General features: G+C 42.5%; 1 protein-coding gene across 4 annotated transcripts in view; it reads right to left on the bottom strand.

Moving 5' to 3' along the window:
- Window positions 1-24106, bottom strand: part of ppargc1a (peroxisome proliferator-activated receptor gamma, coactivator 1 alpha) — a 61598-nt gene extending 37492 nt beyond the window's left edge. For all 4 annotated transcript variants that reach the window (XM_088347668.1, XM_088347670.1, XM_088347671.1 and 1 more), the window contains exons 1-2: window positions 23825-24106; window positions 18619-18798 (exon numbers count right to left, since the gene is read on the bottom strand). In XM_088347668.1, coding sequence (XP_088203794.1) covers window positions 18619-18798; window positions 23825-23872 — 228 coding nt within the window. In that variant the 5' untranslated portion in view covers window positions 23873-24106. The remainder of the gene's footprint in view (window positions 1-18618; window positions 18799-23824) is intronic.
- Between the last annotated feature and the right edge of the window lie 452 nt (window positions 24107-24558).

Here is a 24558-nt window from a genome sequence, read left to right as displayed (position 1 = left end):
CTTTAATCTTACTTTTAGCAAAGATGTTCGGGGAACAACACGTTAGATAGAAGGAATGGAGCAAATAGGGGTGGGGTGGAGAGTAACTCCATGCTCCACCTTTGTTATCCTTTTTTTAGTGTAATATGAAAACAGTGAAAGTAATAAAAGGTCTGTTTTAAGTACAGTCCAATCACCAACTCCAACACCAAGAAAGATAAAACAAGATGAGTTTATTCGATTATTGGTCTAAGAACTTGCATGCGCAACATAAGGAGCTTGACCAAGGCTGCAATGATGATGCAAGCCAGGAGATGAAGGCAGTGATTTAAAAAAAAATCCAAATTCATCACGTATTATATAATCACAAATTAAACCTTTGTTGGTGATAGAAAGGAGTGGGGAGGTGTTGTGAAAGGATAGTGGGATTGTGGACGGGTTCTTAAGGATGGGCTGGGCACCCGAATGATGCGGCAGGGGTAAACCAGTGAAAGCTGTCGGGCCCTGCCGTTGAATGATCTGCATTTATATAGAGCTTTTCAAGTCAATGACTTCCCAAAGCGCTTTACAATGTGCTCCACATTTCCCAATAGCGGCCTTGCATCCATGTAAGGCGCTAACCTGCATATTGGGGGTATCAGGGGTTCAGTGTCTTACCCAAGGACACTTCGACATGTAACACGGACGAGCCGGGATTCGAACTGGGATCCCTTGATCCCAAGACGAGTGCTAGTGTGTTGTGTCACCCTGACCCGAGTGACATGGCCGCTTTCTGGTGTCCCATTTCATCTGGAGGTACGAAAGTATGACCAACTTGGGTGCCGAGGTGCCTAACTTGTTTGGGTGTTTGGGCAATTGGGTTGGCCATGGTCCAAAACTTTTTGTGTGTTTTTTATGCTATTTATTTCCCTTTTATTTTTTTTGTTATTGTATGTGTGTGTCTTGCTGTAGGTCACCCCTCTTGAGGGATATGACCAAGGTAGATAGATAGATAACAAATTAAACCTATGTCCGGAACTAATACAACCAGCCACCTGCCATTATCACCAACTAAAATTCAGACAATTGCCAGGCAAGGTCCCGCCAATGTGGCGGTACCCATTCCAAGATGAACCCACTGTGTCAAAGTCAAGCACAAGGGTGACAACCACCACAAATATCATCTGAAAGGTCCCTGTGTAGCCAATGAGGCGGCTGGCAGGCTAACCTGGTTGTAGTCCACTTATATTGATTACCGCTGAGCCTCGGAGTGCGTCCGGGGCCGAGGGAACAAAGAACGGAGGGGGGGTAAGCGTCCCGGTGAAGGCTCTTCCTCACCCATCCCGCTTAATGGACCTCGCCGAATTAAAGAGATCTTAACAATCCCGGGCTAATTGTGAGATCACAATATATTAACCCCGTTGCAATTCTAAAGGGTGCCGTTCTGTAGCTGTTTTATTCCAAATGCTTCAATTAGCCATAAAACATGCTGGCAAGTGCTTGGCAGAGCTTGCCCCTCCCGCCTCCTTTGCAAAGAATGCCGCTTGTTCATTATTAGGTGAGGTCCTTTTGTTATCAGGTGAGGCTGTCTTTGAGATTGTCCTTGCCATTAACTATTTTATTGAGTTCCAGACCGGGGGCATTGTGTTCCAGGAGATACCATTCACTAGCCTGATAACAGAAGGGGAAAAAAGGTGAAAGGAACTGTTTTAAACAAACATTTGCTTCCAAATGCAGGCGCAAATGTTCCAATTAAATGTATTCATTGCTTCCTGGGTATTACAAAGGCTGGCAAAAAAGACAATACATCGAAAGACATTTTTGTCAGCGAGACTTCCATGTTCAAAAGAAAGCAAAAGATGAGGTTTCGCCGAAACAAAACATCTGCGATTAAGTGGGTCATCCGCCGTTAAAGTTTCATTTATCTTGCTTTGCGCCGTGACAGTTTAATTGCGTCGCCTCATCTAAATATTTCCCGGATGGTCACGTTTCATCAGATTTCAGACGAATCGTGTCGGCTTTCAACTTTGGGGTAAGCCAAACAAATAACGTCTCTCGGCCAGAACTACGGGAGGACTGAATCAAGGTGAGTCCGCTGGGGCTGGATGGGCATATGGCCGGGATGAAGGTGGCAGGAAAGGGTGAGGGCATGGTGTGAGATGAATCGGAGTGTCCCGCTAAAGACCTGTGCTCATTTCGCACACTCGCTGAAACGTAAAGAGGGCGATTACAACCTGTGTGCAGTCAAACGTAAAAATTGGCTCCTTATGCGGCTGACGAAACCCAACCAATAAAACTTAATGTTAAACTTCCGACCGGCTTGCCTCTATGGTTCCCTTTAATAAATAGCGTCCGACTGGCTCTTGTAATCATCAGAAGTTACTCTCAATCCAATCGTTTCATGTGACAGTGCTAAGGGCGTGACTGCAATCGTTGATCATGGCCAAACAAAGAGCTGGCACACATAACACAAATGTATTCTCTCTTAGCCTCTTCTTTCAACAACATGTGGGATACCACATGTGCGGTCCCTTCTCAAGGTTTCTTCATTTGCCTCATGTTGAGGTTTTTGAGTTTTTTCTTGCCTTCATGTTGGTTTCAGATCAGGGGATGGTGTAATAATAGTCTGAAATAATAGTCTGTGCAATAACCTGTGCAGCCCTTTGAGACTCTTTGTGATTAAGGGTTATACAAATAAAAATGACTTAACTTGACTTGACATTCGTCGAGGATTAATGGATCACAGCTAAAATAGTGCAGTTTGTTTTAGGGGGGGGCATAATGGAACGCATCAGTGTCCCGGACTGAAAAACAAAGGCACTCTGCCGGCACACAGATTAGTCCACCGGAGATAATGGATCACGACCACAAACATGCATTTCATTTTAGGTGGTCTAGAACGGCACACCTCCCAACAAAAGTGCCTTGTGCCGGTCCCCACTCGAGGATATATGAAATTGGGGTTAATGGATCCTGGTAGCTGGCAGCACGGCGGCGCAAAGGTTAGCGCGTGTGTGGCACAGTTCTAAGGTCTTAGGAACCTCCTGTGTGGGTTCAAATCCAGCTAACGGACTTACTGTGCGGAGTTTGTATGTTCTCCCCGTGCTTGCGTGGGTTTCCTCCGGGCACTCCGGTTTTCTCCCACATTCCAAAGACATGCATTTCAGGTGGATTGGCTGGTCCAAATTGTCCCTGTGTGCCCTGCGATTGGCTGGCAACCAGTTCAGGGTGTCCCCTGCCCACTGCCCGATGATTGCTGGGATGGGCTCCAGCACCCCCGCGACCCTACTGAGGATGAGCGGTGCAGCTAATCAGATGATGATGGATCCTGGTCGCCTGAGTGCAGTTCCCTTTTTTCGACCTAGCAGAAATACGTTTGCATGCCCCCTCTCGCAGCAATATTATCGGGGATAATGGATTGCTAAATATTCTACACCAGCAATGGACTGAAGCCACCATGGTAGCGATTGCAGTGTCAAAAAACAAGGTAAATATACTCCCAAACTTATTTTTGACGGTTCCTGTGTAAAACCCATTCAAAGCCTCATTAAATCACTGATATTCCATGGAGGAAGGTAGCAGCAAGATTCAAACACCTCCACCTCAAATTCAAATAGTCCCACCAACCGAACAGAGTCAGGTTGTTTGAGTTTGTTGTGTCAGAGTCCCATCAAACCCACTCCCAGAACGCCGGCGTCCATATGTGTGGCATTGATGTTCGACAAAGATGAACCTTGTAGCAGCTTTGTTCTCTTTACTTGTAAAGCAAACGCTTTGTGAAGTCGCATCCCTTTGACGAGCCCATATGGCACTTGAAAGTATGCCACGATCACGGGGACCGGGTGCGAGTCGGGGAGGGGTGGGTGGTACAAGAGGGCGGAGACAGCTGAGATTGCGGCTTTGCAAAGTCACCACCGGGATAAGAGGCTCCGCCTCTACCTGCTTCCTAGAGAGAAGTCAAGGTAAAAGATAATACGTTTATTTGGTAATCAGCAAATAGCTTTGAGCCGTCGGGTAAAGTGGCGGCGCCTGTGAGGCCTCGATAAGATCGTGTGCTTTCAGGTGTTTCCCTGTCACGCCGCAAATTGAATACAGTGACCTTCTTTCGCCGCCTCGTCAAATTGACTGCGTTTCCACCCCAAAAGATTGCGCTGTTTCAATTACCATACATCTGCGATATTGCCGGCCGCCGATTGTGACAACGCCTTTGCGCAATTTGTTTGATGCAGCACATCGACGTCCTTCCGAGGACGCCGTAACCGCCACAAAATACTATCGATGGGCTCGACTGGGCCCGGAAGGTCACATGGAGCGTAACTGTGCAAGCGTGAAGGTGGTGTCCTCTGTTAAAAATATTACGTAGAACACTATGTTGTGTTAGGAAGTTTAAAAAGTGCTGGTTCTGGGTGACTCTTAGCTAAAGTGAAATCATTCTGAAGAGCTACATGTAATAAGGACAGACTTTTGCTAATAGAAACACTTACAGAGAGTCATCAGAACCCCCAGAAAATCAGCAACTGCTCTCTGCCCAGTTTGATGCTGCAGCAGAGCCAAAAACATTGTCGCGGCCAACTGCTGTCCTCTTATAGATTCTCGTGAAGGGGAAAGTGTTTCTTTTTTGACCACTGGAGGTCCTTGTACTGTGTCATGCAACCGTAAAAAAAAAAAACATCATTTTTCTTTTCATTTTTATGCCTTTTGCCAGGTTTTGGATACCCAGAACAACAAAAATTATGCCAGCTCCCTCTAATTAGGCTCGTGTTATGTAAAGTAACTGCAAATTCCTTGACCTATGAGTATTTTTAAAAATACACGTCTATCTATCCATCATCTGCACCGCTTATCCATATTAGGGCCACGGGGAGGTTGGAGGCCATCTCAGCTGTCTTCGGGCAGTGGGCAGGGGACACCTTGAACTGGTTGCCAGCCAGTCGCAGGGCACACAGAGACTTATATCCCACTCGCTCATTTACGGGGATGATTTGGACCAGCCAAATAACTTGACATGCATTTTTTTGGAATGTGGGAGGAAACCGGAGTACCCGGAGGAAACGGGGAGAACATGCAAACTCTGCACAGGAAGGCTGGTAGCCGGATTCAATCCCATGACCTCAGAACTGTGCTGCAGACACGCTAACCACGCATCCGCCAATGTACGTCTGTATGACTGTTAATTTATTTTTGCTTAATTACAAAATTTTAAGTGTTTTTTAGTAAAGTTGGAGGCACTAAATAATACGCCAAAAGGATTAGAACAAATCAAAGCACTGAAGTATAACCATATTCAGGGTTGGGTAGGGTTACTTTAACTTGATTACTTTCAATTACTTTTGGATTACTCCAATACCAAATATGCTAATACAAGACAAAATAAACTAAATATGAATACAATTATGACTCACAACATGTGGTAAGCTTTCTCTCCTGGCTTTGATCTATTTGCTCTCCGGCAAAACTAACATAAAATGCGACAGAAACGAAATGAAAATAAATCCAAACAGCTTGCCAAAATCATTTTTGCCGTTCCATGTATTCCGTTAATCCCCAAGCCCGCACAAAATTTAGTCATTTTATTGATATTTAGTTTCTTTTGTCTTTTATTAGCATATTTGGTATTGGAGTAATCCAAAAGTAATTGAAAGTAATCCAGTTAAAGTAACCCTACCCAACCCTGACCATATTGTACACAATGCATCCTTTTTTCCGCCTTTTCCTTTAAATGCTCCCATTACTTTCTCAAAAGTGTAAACATGGTCTCATGGTTCCCCTCCCCCCAGAAAATCCCGATTGCCAAATGAGTCATTGAGCCTATGTGAGCGGCTGGAAATATCTGTGGAGTGAAAAAAAGCACAATACATGCAACAAACTAGGCCAATGCTTTACATTTCAATTACCATATACATATATAAAGAATATTAAATGATACAAAACATGTTTACGATGTAGCATCAAGGCAACATGGTGGTGTGTGTGTCAGTGTGAGTCTGGGCGTGTGGGGTTGGATTATTGGCTTAGCGTTTTGGCCAGGTTAACATGAAACAGGCCTGAAAAGGCTCTTAGCCGAGATTACCCCATTGGCTAAAAATAACCGCCTGATGCACGCCGGCTCCAGAAGACGGCTATCGGATGCGCTCGTGCTACGTTTCAATTACACACCTGTAGACACTAGTGTCAGTTCCAACACCGGGGGGCTTTAAAATCAGCCGGCAGCCGGTCGGGGGGAGGCTCCCCAAACCGTGCCGCAATCAATGGCGGAGGGGGTTGGCGAGTGCCTGGTAGAGATAGGGACAGACCACTAGGATGCTCCCTGAAGGGACTATTGTTTCAAATCCAGCCGTCCTACCTTTCCAGAGGAAACAAATCCTCCGCCTGGCTCTTTTTAGAGAACCGGCTCTTTCGGCTCGGCTCACTGAGAAGAGTTTTTGACCCCCATCAGATTTTTGTTTTTGTTTTAATGATATTTTACCTTTAACAATAGAATCAATTATTGTTTTTTTTAAATGTATTAGGCTACTATAATGTGATAGCTTTTACTGTTTCCATATACATTTAACCATTACCGAAATCAAACATTCATACCGTTTTTACTAAGCGAACAACACAGGCAGGACGCCACTCATATTGAAATGAGCACCCTCGAGAGAGTAATAAGGAGAGAGAGGGTAAGGGAATGTGAGAGAAAGATGGAAAGAGAAAACCCATATAGAGAGAAAGGGAGAGAAAGAGAGAGTGATATACATAAAGAAAGAGAAAGAGAGAGAGAGACAGAGAAAGCGAGAGCGAAAGTAAGAATTTAAAACGATAAAGAGAGAGAAAGAGAAAGAAAAAAGCCAAAAAGATAAAGAGAGAGAGAGAGAGAAAGAAAGAAAGAAAGAAAGAAAGAAAGAAGCCAAAAAAGATAAGGAGAGAGAGAGATAAATTAAGAAGCCAAGAAAGATAAAGATTGAGAGAGAGAGGGGGAGAGATAGTAAGAAGCCAAGAAAGATAAAGAATGAGAGAGAGGAAGAAAGAAAGAAGCCCAAAAAAAAATAAAAAAATAAAAAATATATATATATATATATATATATATATATATATATATATATATATATATATATATATATATATATATATATAAAGAGAGAGAGAGAGAAAAATAGAGAGAGAGAGAGAGAGAGAGAGAGTAAGAGAGAGAGAGAAAGAAAGAAGGAAGCCAACAAAAGATAAATAAAGAGAGAGGGAGGGAGAGAGAGAAAGAGGCGAAGAAAGATAAAGAAACAGAGAGATATATAGAGAGAAAGAAAGAGGCCAAAAAGATAAAGAAAGACAGAGAGATCAGGAAAAAGAGAGATAAAATTGAGATACAAACAAAGATTGGGTGAGAGAGGGGTAAAGGAAGAAATAGAGATAGACACACGCAAAGAGTAGGGAAATTAAACATCTAAAGCAGGGTGTCAAACATGTGGCCCGGGGGCCAGATCAGGCCCACTAAGGGATTGAATCCGGCCCGCGAGACAACGCTCAGAGAAGCGCAAGAGGAAAACGAGCAGGTTGAAATATGTCCACTTGATGTTGCCAAAGCCAGGTGCCTCTCACAAAGACGGTGGACTTGTATTTCTCTCACTCTCTCTCTCTCTCTATCTCACTCTTTTTTTCCCTCCCTTTGTCTCTCTCGCTGTCTCTCTCTTTCACTTTCTGTGTCTCTCTTTGTCTCTTTCTCTCTCTCTTTGTCTTTTTACCTTATTTTGCTCTCTCTTACATTTTTCCTTCTCTCTCTCTCTTGTCTCTTTCGCTCTCTCTTGCTTTCGCATTCTCTCCTTCTCCCATGATCTCCTTTTTTCCTCTCCTTCTCTCTTTCTATTTCTCGTTGGATATCTTTCTTTCTCTCTCTTTCTTTCCCGCTCTCTCATTATTTGTCTTTATCTCTTGTTTCTCACGTTTCACGTTCTCTCTCTCTCTCTTTTTTCTCTCTTTCTCTCTCTCTCTCCCTTTCTCTCTTTCTTTGTCCCACCCTCTTTTTCTCTCCTTCGCTTTGTCTTATTTCTTTCTTTCTTTCTTTCTAATCTACTAGTCCGGCCCCCGAGAGAATGTTTGTTCTATCCTGTGGCCCCCGAGGTAAATTGAGTTCGACACCCCTGATCTAAAGAGAGGGAGAGATAGTAAAAAAAAAACAGAGAGAGACAGAGCAAAAGAGACAACGGAGAGAGTGAACAGAGAGACAAAGAAACAGGAAGAGAGCAAGAGAAAGAAATAGAGAGAACAAGAAAGATGGAAAGGAATCGCAAAAGAAAGACCAAAAGAAAGAGGGAAAGAAAGAGCAAAAGAGTGAAAGAAAAAGAAATATAAAGAGAGAGAAATAAATATAACGAAAGGTAGACAGAGAGCAAGAGAAAGAGGGAGAAAAGGAGAATGAGAGAGACAAAAATAGAGAAACAGGGAGAGAAAGAGATAGCTCGGAAGATAGGTAGAGAAACAGAGAAAAACAGAAATACAAAGAGAGGGAGTGACGGCTATCGTGGTTTACTTCAAAAAGGCCGGCTCACCGAGCCGCTTTGTTTGCGAACTATCGCCATGGGAGGCAACGGAGGCGGGGAGCTAAACAGCGCAGCGGGAGGATGCCGGCGCTTGTGCCGGTCCAAGCGTTGGACGCGATAAGGTGCGTTATGAGGAAGGGGTGGTGCTACGTGGCGACGCCAGTCATTTCTACGCCCCTTTGCTGGAGCGCTGAACTGGTGTGGGTGGCGTGTTCTCAAATGTCAGCATAAATTTGCAAAATCAAAGCGCTCTGCAGGGTGCAGGAACAATAGGAGTGTGCAAGTGCCTGTTTAAGCTAACAAGCAGGGTTGGGTAGGGTTACTTTAACTGGATTACTTTCAATTACTTTTGGATTACTCCAATACCAAATATGCTAATAAAAGACAAAATAAGCTAAATATGAATACAATTACTAAATTGTGTGCAGGCTTGGGGAGTAACGGAATACATGGAACGGCAAAAATGATGTTGGCAAGCTGTTTGGATTTATTTTCATTTTGTTTCTGTCACATTTTATGTTCGTTTTGCCGGAGATCAAAGAGATCAAAGCCAGGAGAGAAAGCTTACCACGTGTTGTGAGTCATCATTGTATTCATATTTAGTTTCTTTTGTCTTTTATTAGCATATTTGGTATGGGAGTAATCCAAAAGTAATTGAAAGTAATCAAGTTAAAGTAACCCTACCCAACCCTGCTAACAAGTGTGTTAGCCTTTTCTTCTTCTAATTTATTTCAAGCTCCAGGGCTCCATGCCCTTACAAAATGTTGTATTTCCCTTTACAAAATACAAAATAATCTTACACCATATATTTTTTTTTTTCAAATGTGTTTATTTATGTGGTTTAACATGTTATATTGTACATGTGTTTCGTTATATCATATATATTGTTAGTTAACATTTTGTTGTAAAATACTGAGTTGCTCGACATTAATGAGGTTTATTATAAAAAAATGAAGTAGCTTGGACGTTCACTGTAGAAGGAAAAAAAATACATGCAAATATAATTAAGTAGAATAATACATTTTCTTATTCAAATTATGAATTCATTTTCTGCATTAAATTATTGTTGGTAATATACCGATTAAATGGATTATCACAAACCTGTCTTTTTTCATTTTCTCCTTTTATACTTCCTTTTTTTCTTAACTTCTTTTTATAACATAATAACTCATAATAAAATACATCAAAGCAAGTGAGCCGTTTGAGAGTTTTATTGAGTTGAGCCGAAAAAGCCGGTTCTCTAAAAAGAGACGGACTTCTTTTCACTACACAACTCGAGCTCGTTTGACTTGATTGATTTGCCGTTTCGTGATAGTTATATGTACAGATGGTACCCATGATTGACACATTTGCATTTTTCCCGTACAGATTTTATTGTACGTCGTACACGTCTTAAAATGCATAATAAACGTACTTTGTACGGCAAAAACGTAAAGGTTGACAGGTATGGGGATTGCTCAAAATCAAAACCTCTTTCAACATACTTTTAGATTATACCTCTCAGATATTAGATGGAAGACCTGAGCTGACCCACTAGGTTGCTGTGACCGTCCTTACTTTAGCATCTTATATCTAAAAACACTCTTGCACACATTATTCAGTTTGAACCAGTTACGACCATTGAGTCTCAGATAGACACATGGAAAAGGCCTTCCCCCCTGCCCCTCTGCATGGGTGGGCGGCCAAGACAGTATGAGACGAGGCGCTATCTTAGATAAGACAGACTTCTTGTGGGTCAAGCTGAAAAAGGTTCCACAGCTATTTATTTAATCGTCATGGCATCCAGTAAAAGTTCAAAGAGAATATTCTGTCTCCTGGTTCATATTTCTGAAAAAGTGAGCATTTATAATAAAAATAAACGGGCTGTGGTTCAGGCGAACTTCGAAGGCGAGCCTTACAGGACAATGGTATCTCAGTAGTAGAACGGCGATACATTGGAACAAATGTTGGCTACCTGTCCTCTCTGTAAGGAATTGATCTGAGTAAGAGAAATCCAGTCCGAAACACCTTCGAGAACTGGCCGGGAGCTAGCTGCGGTGTTCGAATGAAAAATCGGAACTTGAAGCTAACACCGTGGGGCTGAGTGAGGTGAACGGCTACCTTAGTTACTGTAGCCGTGTCAAAGCCGAGACCACTAATATGAACGCTGACATTTATCAAACCATTTATTTCCAAATAATTGGGATTCTCAACCTCCAGTCGTAATTGAAACACACATCAGAACACAAATACTGCACAAAATTCCTCTACCCAACAAAATGTGCCATTATGTTGTGAAAATGCCTGCAAAACAAGCCTTTGCTTTCAATCCGGCAACATGTATGGATTTTGGTCACCTAAAATGAACTGCACTGTTTTGGCTCCTATCCATTATCCTCAATCGAATATTGCTTTGAGCAGAGAATTGTTTTTTAATTCGGGCTACAGAAGCTTGCCCTTGAGGCTTGGCTAAAATGAACTGCACTGTTGCGGCCGCAATTCATTATCCCCAGTCGAATATTGCTTAGAGCAGGGGCCAGTAAAGTGCAGTGTTTTTTGATTCAGGCTGTTGAAGATTGCCATTGTGGCTCACCTAAAATGAACTGCACTGTTTTGTCTGCTATCCATTATTCTCAGTCGAATATTGCTTAGAGCAGAGTGCATTGTTTTTCAATTCGGGCTGCAGAAGCTTGCCCTTCAGGCTTGCCTAAAATGTACTGCACTGTTGTGGCCGCAATCCATTATCCCCAGTCAAATATTGCTTAGAGCAGGGACCAGTAGAGTGCATTGTTTTTTTTGATTCAGGCTGTTGAAGCTTGCCATTGTGGCTCACCTAAAATGAACTGCACTGTTTTGGCTGCTATCCATTATCCTCAGTCGAATATTACTTAGAGCAAAGAGCATTGTTTTTCGATTTGGGCTGCAGAAGTTTGCCCTTGAGGCTTGCCTAAAATGAATTGCATTGTTGTGGCCGCAATCCATTATCTCCGGTCGAATATTGGTTAGCGCAGGGGCCAATAGAGTGCATGTTTTTGGATTTGGGCTGCTGAAGCTTGCCATTGTGGCTCACCTAAAATGAACTGCACTGTTTTGGCTGCTATCCATTATCCTCAGTTGAATATTGCTTAGAGCAGAGAGCATTGTTTTTTGATTCTGGCTACAAAAGCTTGCCCTTGAGGCTTGCCTAAAATGAACTGCACTGTTGTGGCCACAATACATTATCGCCAGTCGTATATTGGTTAGAGCAGGGGCCAGTAGAGTGGTTTGTTTTTGGATACAGGCTGCTGAAGCTTGCCATTGTGGCTCACCTAAAATAGACTGCACTGTTGTGGCTGCAATCCATTATCCCTGGGCGATAATTGCAGCAATCCTAGAGCAGACAGAGTGCGTGCTATAAAACGGGTGGCCGGCAACTTCGCAGATGTTGTGCATGGCGGTGTGTTGTAGTCCAAATTAAATGTGACAAACGAGAGCTCCAGTTCTATTCATATGTAACAATTGCTCATTTTGTTGCCGTTCTTTACCCAAAACTGGTAAACTGGCCGTCCGGTTTCCAGGGCAAAATTGGCTCGAAGCAGCTTGGCAAAGCCGGTCAGAGGGCGAGTGTGAGACAGAGCTCGGCGACGCATGATCGCGCGCTTGCAGAATGTCGACTCGCACTATCTTGGTAAGACTCTAAAGCTTTGGCATTTCATTTTACTAGCTGCAAAGCCCACAACCTTTTACTTGCGATCCTCGGGCTTTGATTCCCGCTGGCAATGGCCCAAATCTTCCCCTTCTCTACCCATCTGTCTTCACGGACAAATGCACCAGGGTGATGGCAACCGTGAAATATTTCCACGTCGAATGTAACATCGAGTTCCGAAGCATTGACAGCCCAGCATTGTTCGGATTTCCAGCCATGAACGTTTACCAATACACCAATGGTTCAGACGACGCCCAAAACTTTTCCATTATCCTGTTTTTGCTTTCGCCTACACCACCCTGGGGTCGACCCCCAGCCGTGAAATCCAAGCGGGGTTCTGGCAGGTTCAAAAGGCATTGAGTCAACACTTCCATGCTGTTATCTTTGGCAGTACATCATGAAATTATTGGAGCTAGCGCCCCCTTAACAACTGTACCCTGAAATAGAGCACGGGGCCATTTTTTAAGAGGCATCAAACACCGGCACGGAAAGTTTCAATGTGTGCGGGAGCTTCGTCAAGGAACGTGGCCTATCATACTGCACATTTCGGAATCGGGAACAGTCGGTTACGGAGCAAAAGGCCAGCCAGCGGACAGCTGGTGATCGAGACAGCATGCAGTGATACCTCAGTACTTGTAAAAAAAACGGTATTTGAGTAATTTTTACTTCAATATTCGAACGAATAGACAAAATTTGTACAACGGCGGTCAAGCTGCCATCTTGGCTACCCTTGCCCTGTCAGTTAGCATGATTTGAGAGCGATTATCAGTTCAACAACATGCGTCTATAACAAATAGTGATTTAATGTTTTCTATTGCTTCAGCTGATAGTAATGGCTCCCACAAAAGTTATTGATAAGCGAAAGGAAAATAGGAAAATAGCGAAAACAGGCATTGAGTTACAGGAAATGTTTACCAAATATAAAAAATTGTGGTTGTGACACGTATTATCCATTGTTTGGGTTTTTTGAAATGGGGACGATGGTGTAAAAACAAATTTATTTTGGATGGGAAAAAAGGTAGGTAGGTATGTAGGTATAGTAGATAGATATGTTTTAAAAATACCATCAATAATGCAAATTGAGTGCAAATTGTCTGTAGTTGGCCCTGTTGCCATAGTGACAGTGTATTTAAATATTTTTGTTCAGGAACAGTACCATTTTTTGTTGTTGCTCGTTGCTCACTTTAGATAGGCAGGTTTTAATGTAGGTAGGTTGGTAGGTTGGTAGGTAGGTATGTAGGTAGGTAGGATAGAAAGATAGATAGATAGATAGATAGATAGATAGATAGATAGATAGATAGATAGATAGATAGATAGATAGATAGATAGATAGATAGATAGATAGATAGATAGATAGATAGATAGATAGATAGATAGATAGATAGATAGATAGATAGATAGATAGATAGATAGATAGATAGATAGATAGATAGATAGATAGATAGATAGATAGATATGCTCTTAAAATACCATCAATAATGAAAATTAAGTGTAAATTGTCTCTAGATAGTAAAATATTTTTGTTCAGGAACAGTAACACTTTTAGTTGTTGCTCGTTGTTATGTGTTAATGCAGTTTGCGGTGTTGCCACAGTAGCAGACGACTTAATCACACACATGGGACCCGGAATTTTCTGTAGTTGAAAAATAGTCCACACCAGCCTCTGCTTCCTGTTTGCTTCTGTCATTTTTTTAGATTCTGGGGTGCATGGATTTTGCCCTCTTTTCTGCCTGCCAGGCAGGATGCAGAAACAGGTGCTAAGATTTCCCCGTCTGTATTAACTCAGGCATAAACGTAGAGAGTGGCCAAGGGTTATCTACAATGACAAGCGGCCCTTTGAGGAAATTGCTAGAGGAGTGAAGTATCGATTCAAGGCCAATCATAATATGATCGTGGTAGTTGCTTGGTATCAATAATATCAATATTTTGATTAATCCGCCCACCACTAACAAATAAAAAAACAAAGTGCATTTGCGGCCGAGGGTTTGTTTACGTAAACAACGATAATGCTGTGGCAGTCTAATTAGTAAATATATCAGCAGTCTTGCCGCCACCCCTGCCCGAGCGCCGTACCCCCTCCTTCCCCCTCGGCACCCTAATCCCTGCCTAGAGGCAAACTTTCCCCTGTCAGATTAAAAAGGATTAGCCGGGTCCTGCTACATCAAAAACTGGCCACTTCATTCAGCGACGTAAAACTTTCCAAAGATGGATGTCGGCGGGATGAAATCTCTGACCCTCTACCCCAGCATTTTTGCCTCTAAAATCTGCAGTGCTTTGACAAAATAGCTGCTGGTGGGCACGGTGACAACTCTAAAATATCGACATGTACGACGGGACAACAGCAACCTATTTGAGTCATTTTTTGCTTCCGTATTCGTACGAAAAATCGGAATTCGGACAAACTCGAACACAGCCGAGCATGAGGCCAACTCAGTCAAGCGGCCATCTTGGCTACTCGATTGCATAGCCCCCCTCACTCATTTTTACATTCCCTCAGCCTGCCCCAGAATATCAGTAATAGTGGACTAGGGATAATGGATCACAGTTAAAACTTCGCAGTTCATATTAGGTGAGGCACAATCGGAGACTTCATTCGCCCTAACTGGAAAAAATGCACCCTACCGACCCATGCTCTCAGCAACAATCAACCAGGGATAATGGATAGCCCGATTGAGTACATGTTTTATTCATCTTTGGGGAATATATGGTCGTTTACCTTCACATTTAATTGAAATGTTGGGCATACATGGTTATTTAGGTACATGATTTATCAATATTTTGGCCATTTATGTTGGTTTAAGTACATGTTTCATTAATATTTCGGGTATTTATGGTTGTTCAGGTACAGGTTTTATGAATATTTTGTGTATTCATGTTTTCTCATGGACAGCACGGCGGTGCAGTGGTTAGCGCGTGTGCAGCACAGTTCTGAGGTCATGAGATCGAACCTCCTGTGTGGAGTTTGCATGTTCTCCCTGTGCTTGCGTGGACACTCCGGTTTCCTCCCACATTCCAAAAACATGCATGTCAGGTTAATTGGCTGGTCCAAATTGTCCCTAGGTGGGAATGAGTGAGCGAATTGTCTGTGTGCCCTGCGACTGGCTGGCAACCAGTTGAGGGTGTCCCCTGCCCACTGCCCGAATATAGCTGGGATGGGCTCCAGCACCCCCGCGCCCTACTGAGGATAAGCGGTGCGGATAATGGATGGATAGATGTTTTCTCATGTGCGCATATTTCTAATATTTGAGCGTATTCATGGATGTTTTGGTACATGTCGTGTTATTATTTTATTTTTATTATTTTGTTAAGGTACACATTTAATTTATGTCACGACCAAAACGGAAGTAGGACCCAGATGCGTAACGTTAATCAAAAGTTTATTGAGATATATAGGAAAGGCAATATGTTGTGGCCCGTGATCCGGTGCTCGCTGGACGCGTGAAGCAAACCGCTCACAGAATCGGAACGTGTTCCGAATGTGGAAGGGGATCTTTCAGAGCGGGAGTAGACAGAAAAAGAGGTCGTAAGCCGGGACGGGAGATCAGAACGTGGTCGAGGTCGAAAAACGGGTCGTTAGCCGGCAAGGGAGATCAAAACGTGGTCGGGGTCAAAAAAAGAGTTGTAGCAGGAAACAACGGGGAAATCAGGAACGGACTGGTGGAAAACGGGACCGACGGGAGTCAGAGTAAAAAATGCTTGCCTTGTGAAAAAAAAGGTTTGCTGACGGACTGACTACAGGTGATTGAAGGTGCTGAGCTTGATTAGGACGGGGAACCAATCAGGAAGCCATGGTTATTTAGGTAGACCTTTTGTTAATATTTTGGGTACTTAAGGTTATTAGGATCATATTTGCTGATATTTGGGGCATTTATAGTTGTTTAGGTACACGTAATAATATAATTTTGGGTATTGAATGTTGTTAGTATCACGTTACAATAATATTCTGGACATTTATGGTTATTCAGGTACATGTTGTGTTAATACGTGGGGTATGAATGATTGTTTAGGTACACATTGTATTCACATTTGGTGTATTTATGATTGTTAGGATTATGTTTGAATAATATGTTGGTGATATATGATTCTTTAGGTACACCTTTTATTAATATTTTGGGGATTTATAGCTGTTAAGAATAGATTGTATTGAAATTCTGAGCATTTTTAGTTTTTAGAGCTAACGTTTGATTAATCTTTTGGGATTTTTTGGTCTTTTAGTTACACGTTTGATTAATATTTATGGCATTTATGGTGTTTAAGTTCACGTTTTATTATTAATTTGGCTATTTATGGTTGTTTTGTACACTATGTATTCATTTTTTGAGAATTTACGGTTGTTTTGGTTCACCGTTTTATTAAGTAGTTTTGATGGTTGTTTGGTGTATGTTTTATTAATAGTGAGTGTATTTTTGAATGCATAGGAATGAACAATGTCTTGGGATCAAGAGGTCGCAGGTTCGATTCCCGGCTCCTCTGTGTTATATGTTGAAGTGTCCTTGGGCAAGACACTGAATACCTAATGCTCCCAATAAGCAGGTAGGCGCCTATCGAGGCTGACTCCCAATTGGTGTGTGAGTGTGTGTGTGTGAATGGGTAAGTGTGAAGCACATTGTAAAGTGCTTTGGGAGGTCTTCATTGACTTGAAAAGAGCTATCTAAATGCAGACCATTTACAATTTATAAAAATAAATCACTCAACTTCCTAGGGGGAAAACATGTTTCAGTCGTCAACCAATTCGGTGTTTCAACACCCAATCGGATTTACTGAGGCATCACTGTATTTATCAATAAAACGATTGGTTTTCAAACAGGGCTAAAATCTATTACAGTAGCTGACCATATATTGTTCTTTAAACTGGCACTTGTTGCTATTTTTAAGCCTATCGCTCGGCTTGACGGCGGACAGTCACGCCAGCGACCACTTAGACTCCATTTGTGCTTGTGTTTTTTGCACGCACACATACAAATTCGCAGTACACGCATACTACACAATAGTGCTGAAACACTTCTTGGCCGGTCTAAACACGGAAAGAATCCCGCCTGTTATCAAGTGTTGCCCGCAGGACCGCCGAGCGCACGTAGGGCAGCTGCAAACGTGAGCGCGTGACATGTCGCCATTCTCCCCCCGTGACCAATCCTGGTGTATCAAGGTGGCGATAAGGGGCTCTTAATGAAGACGGCCAGACTAACGGCTTTATGGGGCGACCTTGTTGGCAGCCTCGCTGGGTGAAAACAGAAAAAAAAGAAGAAAGGTGATGATACCGGTATTGGCTGCAATCTGTTATCCCTGATCGATTATTGCTGAGACCATGGGTCGGCAGAGTGCATTTCTTTCAAGTCATCTGAAGCGTCTGATTCTGCCTCACCTAATATGAACTGCAAGGTTTTGGGTGTGATCCATTATCCCTAGTTGACTATTGCTTATATTCTGGGTCAGGCAGAGGGCATGCAAATAATTAGGTAGGAGGGCTACGCAGATTTTTGCATATTGTCCGGGGTAATAGTCCCTATTAATTGCAACAAACCTAAAAATTACAATGTTTTGTTGCTGTTTCTTCCCAGTTAAAACAAGTAGAACTGTCCGTCCTGTTTCCAGTGAAAATTGGACCAAAGTAGACCAATCCTGGTCTACATATGGCAGCGATAAGGGGCTCTCAATAATGACAGCCAGACTGACGGCTTTAAGAGGCAACTTTGTTGGCAGCCTCGCTGGTTGACAACAGAAAAAAAAAAATAGGAAAGTTAATGGTACCGGTATTGGCCCCGATCCATTATCCCTGGTGGATTATTGCTGAGAACATGAGTCGGTAGGGTGCATTTTTTTCCAGTTAGGGCGAATTGCCTGCGATTGTGCCTCACCTAATATGAACTGCGAGGTTTTGCCTGGGCTCCATTATCCCTAGTCCACTATTGCTGATATTCTGGGGCAGGCTAAGGGTATGTAAAAAATTAGTGAGGGGGGCTATGCAGATTTTTACATATTGCCTGGGGTTGTAGTCCCTGTTAATCGAAACAGATCTAACAATTGCAATGTTTTGTTGCTGTCCCTTCCCCATTAAAACGAGAAAAACTGTCCGTCCTGTTTCCAGTGCAAAATTGGCCCAAAGCACTCCGATCCCGGTCTATCTACGGCGGCGATAAGGGGCTCTTAATGAAGACGGCCAGACTGACGGCTTTATGGGCCAACCTTGTTGGCAGCCTCGCTGGGTGACAACAGAAAAAAAAGAAGGGTGATTAAAGATTAAAGTTTTACAAGTCTTTTGAGAAGTCTTTCTTTACGACGTGTCCAGAGTTTGCTTTCAGATGTGAGCCGCATTCGTAAGCGGGAGCTGAAATAAACACTTTTGATAAGGAGGCCCACCACTGTCAAGCCCCAAATAAGGGGACAAAGGTCCAAGTCAAGCTTATCAAACTCCACCTTATCACCCCCCCATGCACCCTGGATGGAGCTGCACTGACTTCTTCAGGGTGAGAAAGACGCTCCTACCTCGAAAAGATTGGACGCCTCGTTGCCATACTGCGCCGAAATGATCTCCGATTGGTCGCTGTACCACTTGAGGCCGCCCAGGAAGCCGTCGGCGTCCAGGTCGCTCACGTCCAGTTCCGAAAGGTCCAGTTCGGGGAGGTCAGGACAGAGGGGTTGATCTTCCCCCACCAAGGCGGCGCACTGCAAGAGAGGGGGATAGGAGAGTGTTAAGGGGGAATGTGACAGAGCGTACTCTAAAAATACCCTTGGGTCAAAAATGGGACCGACTCAATATTTGGGTCCATTTTTCAAAATACGACCCAATTTTGGGGGGTTTCCCTACCAATGAATAAATCTTTTAAATTGTATGTATAGTATATATTTGAGTTTTTCTGGGTCTGTTTACACAAAACAACCAAGTTTTGGGGTTGCTCCAAAACAAAATGACCTGACAATCAAGTTTGTGAGATTGTTCCTGCAAAACATAAACTGAACTATTAGAGCGGTCTATTTTGAACCGCAAAGTGGGGTATTCTTACATTAATGAATTAATTAATGTTTTTAGATACTAAGTATATACGATTCGTGGTTTGGGTTGATCTGTTTTTTCTAGGTCATTTTGCAAAAAACAACCTGATTTTTGGGTCGTTCTAAAGGAAATAATAAGCAAGTTTGTGAGGTTGTTTCCCACCAAACAACACAGAATGTTGGGTTTAATTATCTCAAGTGTCGGATTGGTCAATTTCAGACCCAAACTAAGGTTATTTTTAAACCAATGAATGAATTAATCATTTTATAGTGCATGTATGAAAGATACTTGGGTGTGTTTGACCCAATGTTCTGGGTAATTGTTCACAATATTTGTTGCTGTTTCAAACCTGACAACCAAGTTTATGGGGTGGTCGCCCACAAAACAACACTAAAACTCAACTTAAGTATTGTATGGGTCCATTTGGAACCAAAAATGGGTTATTTTTGCATCAATGAATGCATGAATGAATTTTTAGAGTGTATGTATCAAAGATACTTGGTGTGGTTTAACCCAATTTCCTGGGTCGCTTTACAAAAATCAACACAGTTTTTAGTTGGTTTCAAACACAATGACTCACCAACTAACTTTGCGGGTTTGTTTTCTGCAAAACAACACAGGACGTTGGATCAAAGTAACCCCAGTATTGGATTGGTTTTGACCCAAACCTGGCTTATTTTCAAACTAAGTGTTTCAGGGTGTATACGTTGTTTTACACAAAAAAACATCATTTTGACATACTGGTTGCGTTTGTGGGGTTTGTTTCCTGCAAAACAACACAGGGTGTTGGGTCAAAGCAAATCAGATGTTGGTCCAGCTTGATTAGAATGGATTAGATCAGGCTGGCCAACCCTCTCCTGCATGTTTTTGGAGGTTTCTCTTCTTCAACACAAGTGATGCCAATGTTTAGCTTGTAAGCAAGCTTTGGGAGAGCTTGATAATGATCCATATGATTGGAATCATCTGTATTGGAGCAGGGAAACTCCAAACTCATGTAGGACACGCGGCTCTCGAGGACTGGGTTGGCCACCCCTGGATTAGATGACTCTTTTTGCAGAACTATCTCGAACAAAACTAAACAAGAATAAATACTGCACAATTTTGTGGGAATTGTTTCTGCAAAACAAAACAACATGTTGGGTCAAAACAACCAAAGTATTGTGTCAGTCCATTTTGAGTTATTTTTGACCCAAAGGTTTTTACAGTGCAGACAGGCATTTCGTGCATCCACTGACATTTTATGTCATCCGCACGACTTCTTTCGGACTTTACAACCGCAGCTGTATTCAAGCCCCCCTCCCACTCTACTGTAAGAGGAAAGGGGCGGGCGGGGGTAAACCGAGGGGGGGGGTCGACAAGGGTTTGGTGTTGTGAAAACAAACACAGAGAGAAAGAGAGACAGCCAAAGTTGGAAAGGGGTTGGGCTGATTTGCATATCTCAGGTTATTTTCTTTTCCTTTTTTTACAGGGTTATTGTGAAAGTAAGTGGAAGAAATAATGCCGGAATGGACAATGCACAAATCTATCAGTTGTTGTTTATTTAAGCCATCATCTTGTTTAAATCCAATCTGGATTTTAAATGCATGCAAGAACGACCTACTTTTGTTCATTGCATCAAGGCTTCTTGACTTTGGTCTATTTTAGCAAAATAAAATTAAACAAAAATCACTTCAGTATAAAATACTGTAATTGAAATCGTTACATTTATACTGTTCGGTTTCAACACAGCTCTAAAATAAAAATTATAAACACGAGCTACAGCGAAAACTTAAGTCTTACGTCGACATACACATCAACTACAAGTAATATATCTGCAAAAACAGAGTTTTTTGCCACACATGCATCTTAATACATGCTTGCATATACATGCAAGTTCTTCCACACAGAGACTATTACACTAATTTTAATATTGATTTACTTAGGAACGGGTAATTTATCTTGGTCTGTAGAGGGTTGAGCACCACCAGTGTATCTGACACTACAGGAAATGGTGCCTCTACGACACTAGTGGATAAGGGATCCAACCAACTAACCAACCAATAAACCAACCATCCAACCAATTTATCTTGGTACTTCTTGGTCATTGTTTGGTCTTGCATGTTCACATTTTCTGTTTTGACCTGTTGTCCTCTATTTATTTATCTAATTAAATCTGATCTAAATATTAATCTAATCTGAAACTAATGTAAACTACATTATCCTAATTTAGGTGTGTGTGTGCGTGTTTAAGTCTATCCTATAGGCTATGAAACGGCTGAACCGATTTTCATGAGAACTCACACAGTACTACATTAGGCTTCTGTCTTTCGCTAGGTTCCGTATGAGGCACTCCCAATAAATTCCTCCAAAATCAATATAAACTGCTTTCATGTGGTCTGTTTCCGTGGAGTATTTAACGCCCCCTGGCGGACAAACTAGGTACTGCAGCTCCCAACCACTTCAAACAGCTGAATCCAATCTTATATCGGCTCACCAACGCCTGGCCATTTGCTTTTTTTGCAATGAAATTATATTGCTAAAAAATGGTTCGCCTCGATTTTGAAGTAACATATATGAGTTGAAACCAACTTATATATATATATATATATATATATATATATATATATATATATATATATATATATATATACATATATATAAATTAAGTAGAAGAACACCTTCTTTTTAAGGCCATTGCACAAGTGTATTTTACAAGTCAGTGTATTTTAAAGTTGGTTTAAGACACGCATCGCCACCGACTTCCTGGCAAGGAGTGAGTTGCCTGGAAGCTAACACAAAATGAGGGTTAATCTATTTTTGACAGTGAATAAAGGATAAAAGTTCCAAACGTGCAACACCCGTACCCGACAGAATAAAGTGGGAGGGAGGACGACTCAGCCCTACTAGTTGAGGGGTCCACTTGCCCTCTGTGTCACATCTTATCCGTCACACCACCCCCAGTGTTGGGGTAACGCATTGCAACCTGATTATTTTCCTCGGTAACATGTACTCTTACATGTTCTTGCTGACATTTGTAACTCAACTGTCGTTACAGCATGGTGCGTTACTCCGCCACGTTTTAAAAGCAGATTGTGCATTACGTCCACTGCAATATGGCAGTAGCTCTTTTTCATTTGCTCTTTTGAAGTTCCATTCAACCCTCCAGCAACACAACGCTCAATACGCCATGTTGGTATCTACCTACAAAATGCAATTTAATACAGTCACGGTGGTGCTGTATCAAGCGCAGAGCACAGGAGTAAGTAATTTCTCCCTATTGATATTCTGATATTCTTCCTACTGTGTATACTCGCACCTAAGCCGTATTTACAACTATAAAATGAAATACCGAAGTCAGGGCGTCAGTTTGTATGCGTCTTTGGTTGTTTTTCACCAGTAGGGAATAGTAAGCAGCGTGAGGGGGGAGGGGGCGTGACTGATACAATATCAATGGGGCGTGAGCACAGAATTTACGGTAAAGAGTGCGGAATTTGGTCTTTTTGTTTGTGAGATTGTTATTTGCAATTCACAATTCCTGAAAAAAAAACGTATTGGATATTACCCAGAAGTTGAGAAGGAAATTTTCGAGTGGTTTGAGGACAAAATACCAAATGGGTACGGGGTGTCTTAACTGTTAGTTTGCAACCGCACAAGATTGCACAGATCAAGAAATATGAAGGCTTCATCATTTCCATGGGTTGGTGTAGAAGTTTATGTCCATTTCTTGAATTATGTGGCTATTCTTAAGCAGTTTAAGAGGGTTGGCTTCAGTGTAAGTACATACAATAATCTCTAACTAGTTACTCTGGCGTCAGAATCTGGTGGGTAACGGAATAACTTTCGAATTGAAGTACCTAGTAACGGTAACCAATTACTTTTTTTTTTCAGTAACGTGCCAAACACTACCCACGCCACACGAATACACAATGACTTCAAGACTTCGAGACAGCTGGGTTGCGTTGCACACGCAAACGGGTGAAGAAGGGGAGGGCAGCGAAATGATCCAGTCTGACAAGGCACGAAAGACTGCAAAACCGCTTTCTTTTACGATCATTTTACGCACAGGCGTGAGTAAAACAATCGGAAATTTACGCACACGTTTCTAGCGAACGCGCACGGGATTTTTGGGACACGATCGCCAAGCGCTGCAGAGAAATCTTCGCGCGCGTAGGAGAAAATAATCCGCAGAGCATCGCTGCGCAACGAGATTGAATTGGCAGGTGCAAATAAAAGCAAACAAATAAACAAACACAAAAAGTCCAATCGTTCGCTAACGTGCTCACGTGGCTGATTAAAGATCGAATGCCAAAACAGTTCCCCCCACCCCCATTTTTCCGCGTGTGCAACCTTTACACCCTCGCAAAATAACGCGCTGGTCACCGAGGGACTCCGTGCGTAAAAACGAAAGAAACGGGCGCACACACACCTCTCCGCTACCAAATCGCATCTTAAGAAGCGATACATCCGTCAGAAAACTGCAAAATTGTCCAGTTTAATTGAAGAGAGCGGCGGAAATTACACCAAGGGAAAAAAATCATCCCGCTTGTCTAACAGTTGCCGTAATAGTCCCGCGTTGTGATTCTTTCCTCAAAATGGGTCCGTTACGCGTTACGCATCGGGGAAGGAAGCTGATCCTTCGCTCCAGGAAACATTTGAGCAGCAATCCACTAGGATACCACGATTCATTTCATTTGTTTTCTTGTTTTGCATGGTGCTCACCTCTATTTCTCTCCACACCGAGTCCTGGTTACACCTGTCCCACGCCATCCAGCCACTGAATGACGCCTCCGTAAAGAAAAAAGAAACACCCCAAACGATCCCCCTCCCCAAAAAATGATAAAAAAGCGACGGGAAAGGGGACTGAAAATAAAAAAAGGGGGAGGGAGGGGGGAAGAAATGAAGTAAAGAAATCCACGCACGCTTTCCGTTCGCTCGCGCGCAAGCGAATGCAGCCCCTCTCCGAGAATGAACTGAAGGCACCTGTCTTTACAACTGCTTTGCCATCACATGACGAAGCTATTAAAAGTAGGCAGGGAGTGACTCCGCGTCCACGCTGCACGCTGGTGACGTGCGCCGTGGGGGGCGTGGCCATGCCCGCTGTGCGTGCGTTTGTGCACTTTTTCAAACATTTACATGCTTTTAAAAATGTTTTTCGAGCAAAAAAAGATCCACGTGAGCCACTTAAGGGTAACTGCATCGTATGGAAGGATAGTGCAGAACTAAACAAAAATGCACATTGTAATCTTTTCGGGACCACCGAATTTATCAACGCAGACATTGGCAACCCAAAATGCTGAAAGAGCCATATTGGGCCAAAATCAAACCTGCAAACATACATACCATATAATGGAATTAACCGGCGCTTGCTTGCATGAATCTGATCTTTTAGTTTCCTACTTTGTTCTTGTCCCTCCAGATCGGTTTAAGTTTGTTAAGTGAACAATCCTGGCCAT

The sequence above is a fragment of the Urocampus carinirostris genome, chromosome 11 (genome assembly GCF_059441175.1).
Source record: "Urocampus carinirostris isolate Australia breed hairy pipefish chromosome 11, RoL_Ucar_1.0, whole genome shotgun sequence".
In the NCBI taxonomy this organism is placed as follows: domain Eukaryota; kingdom Metazoa; phylum Chordata; class Actinopteri; order Syngnathiformes; family Syngnathidae; genus Urocampus; species Urocampus carinirostris.
This window is presented reverse-complemented; position numbering and strand designations above follow the sequence as displayed.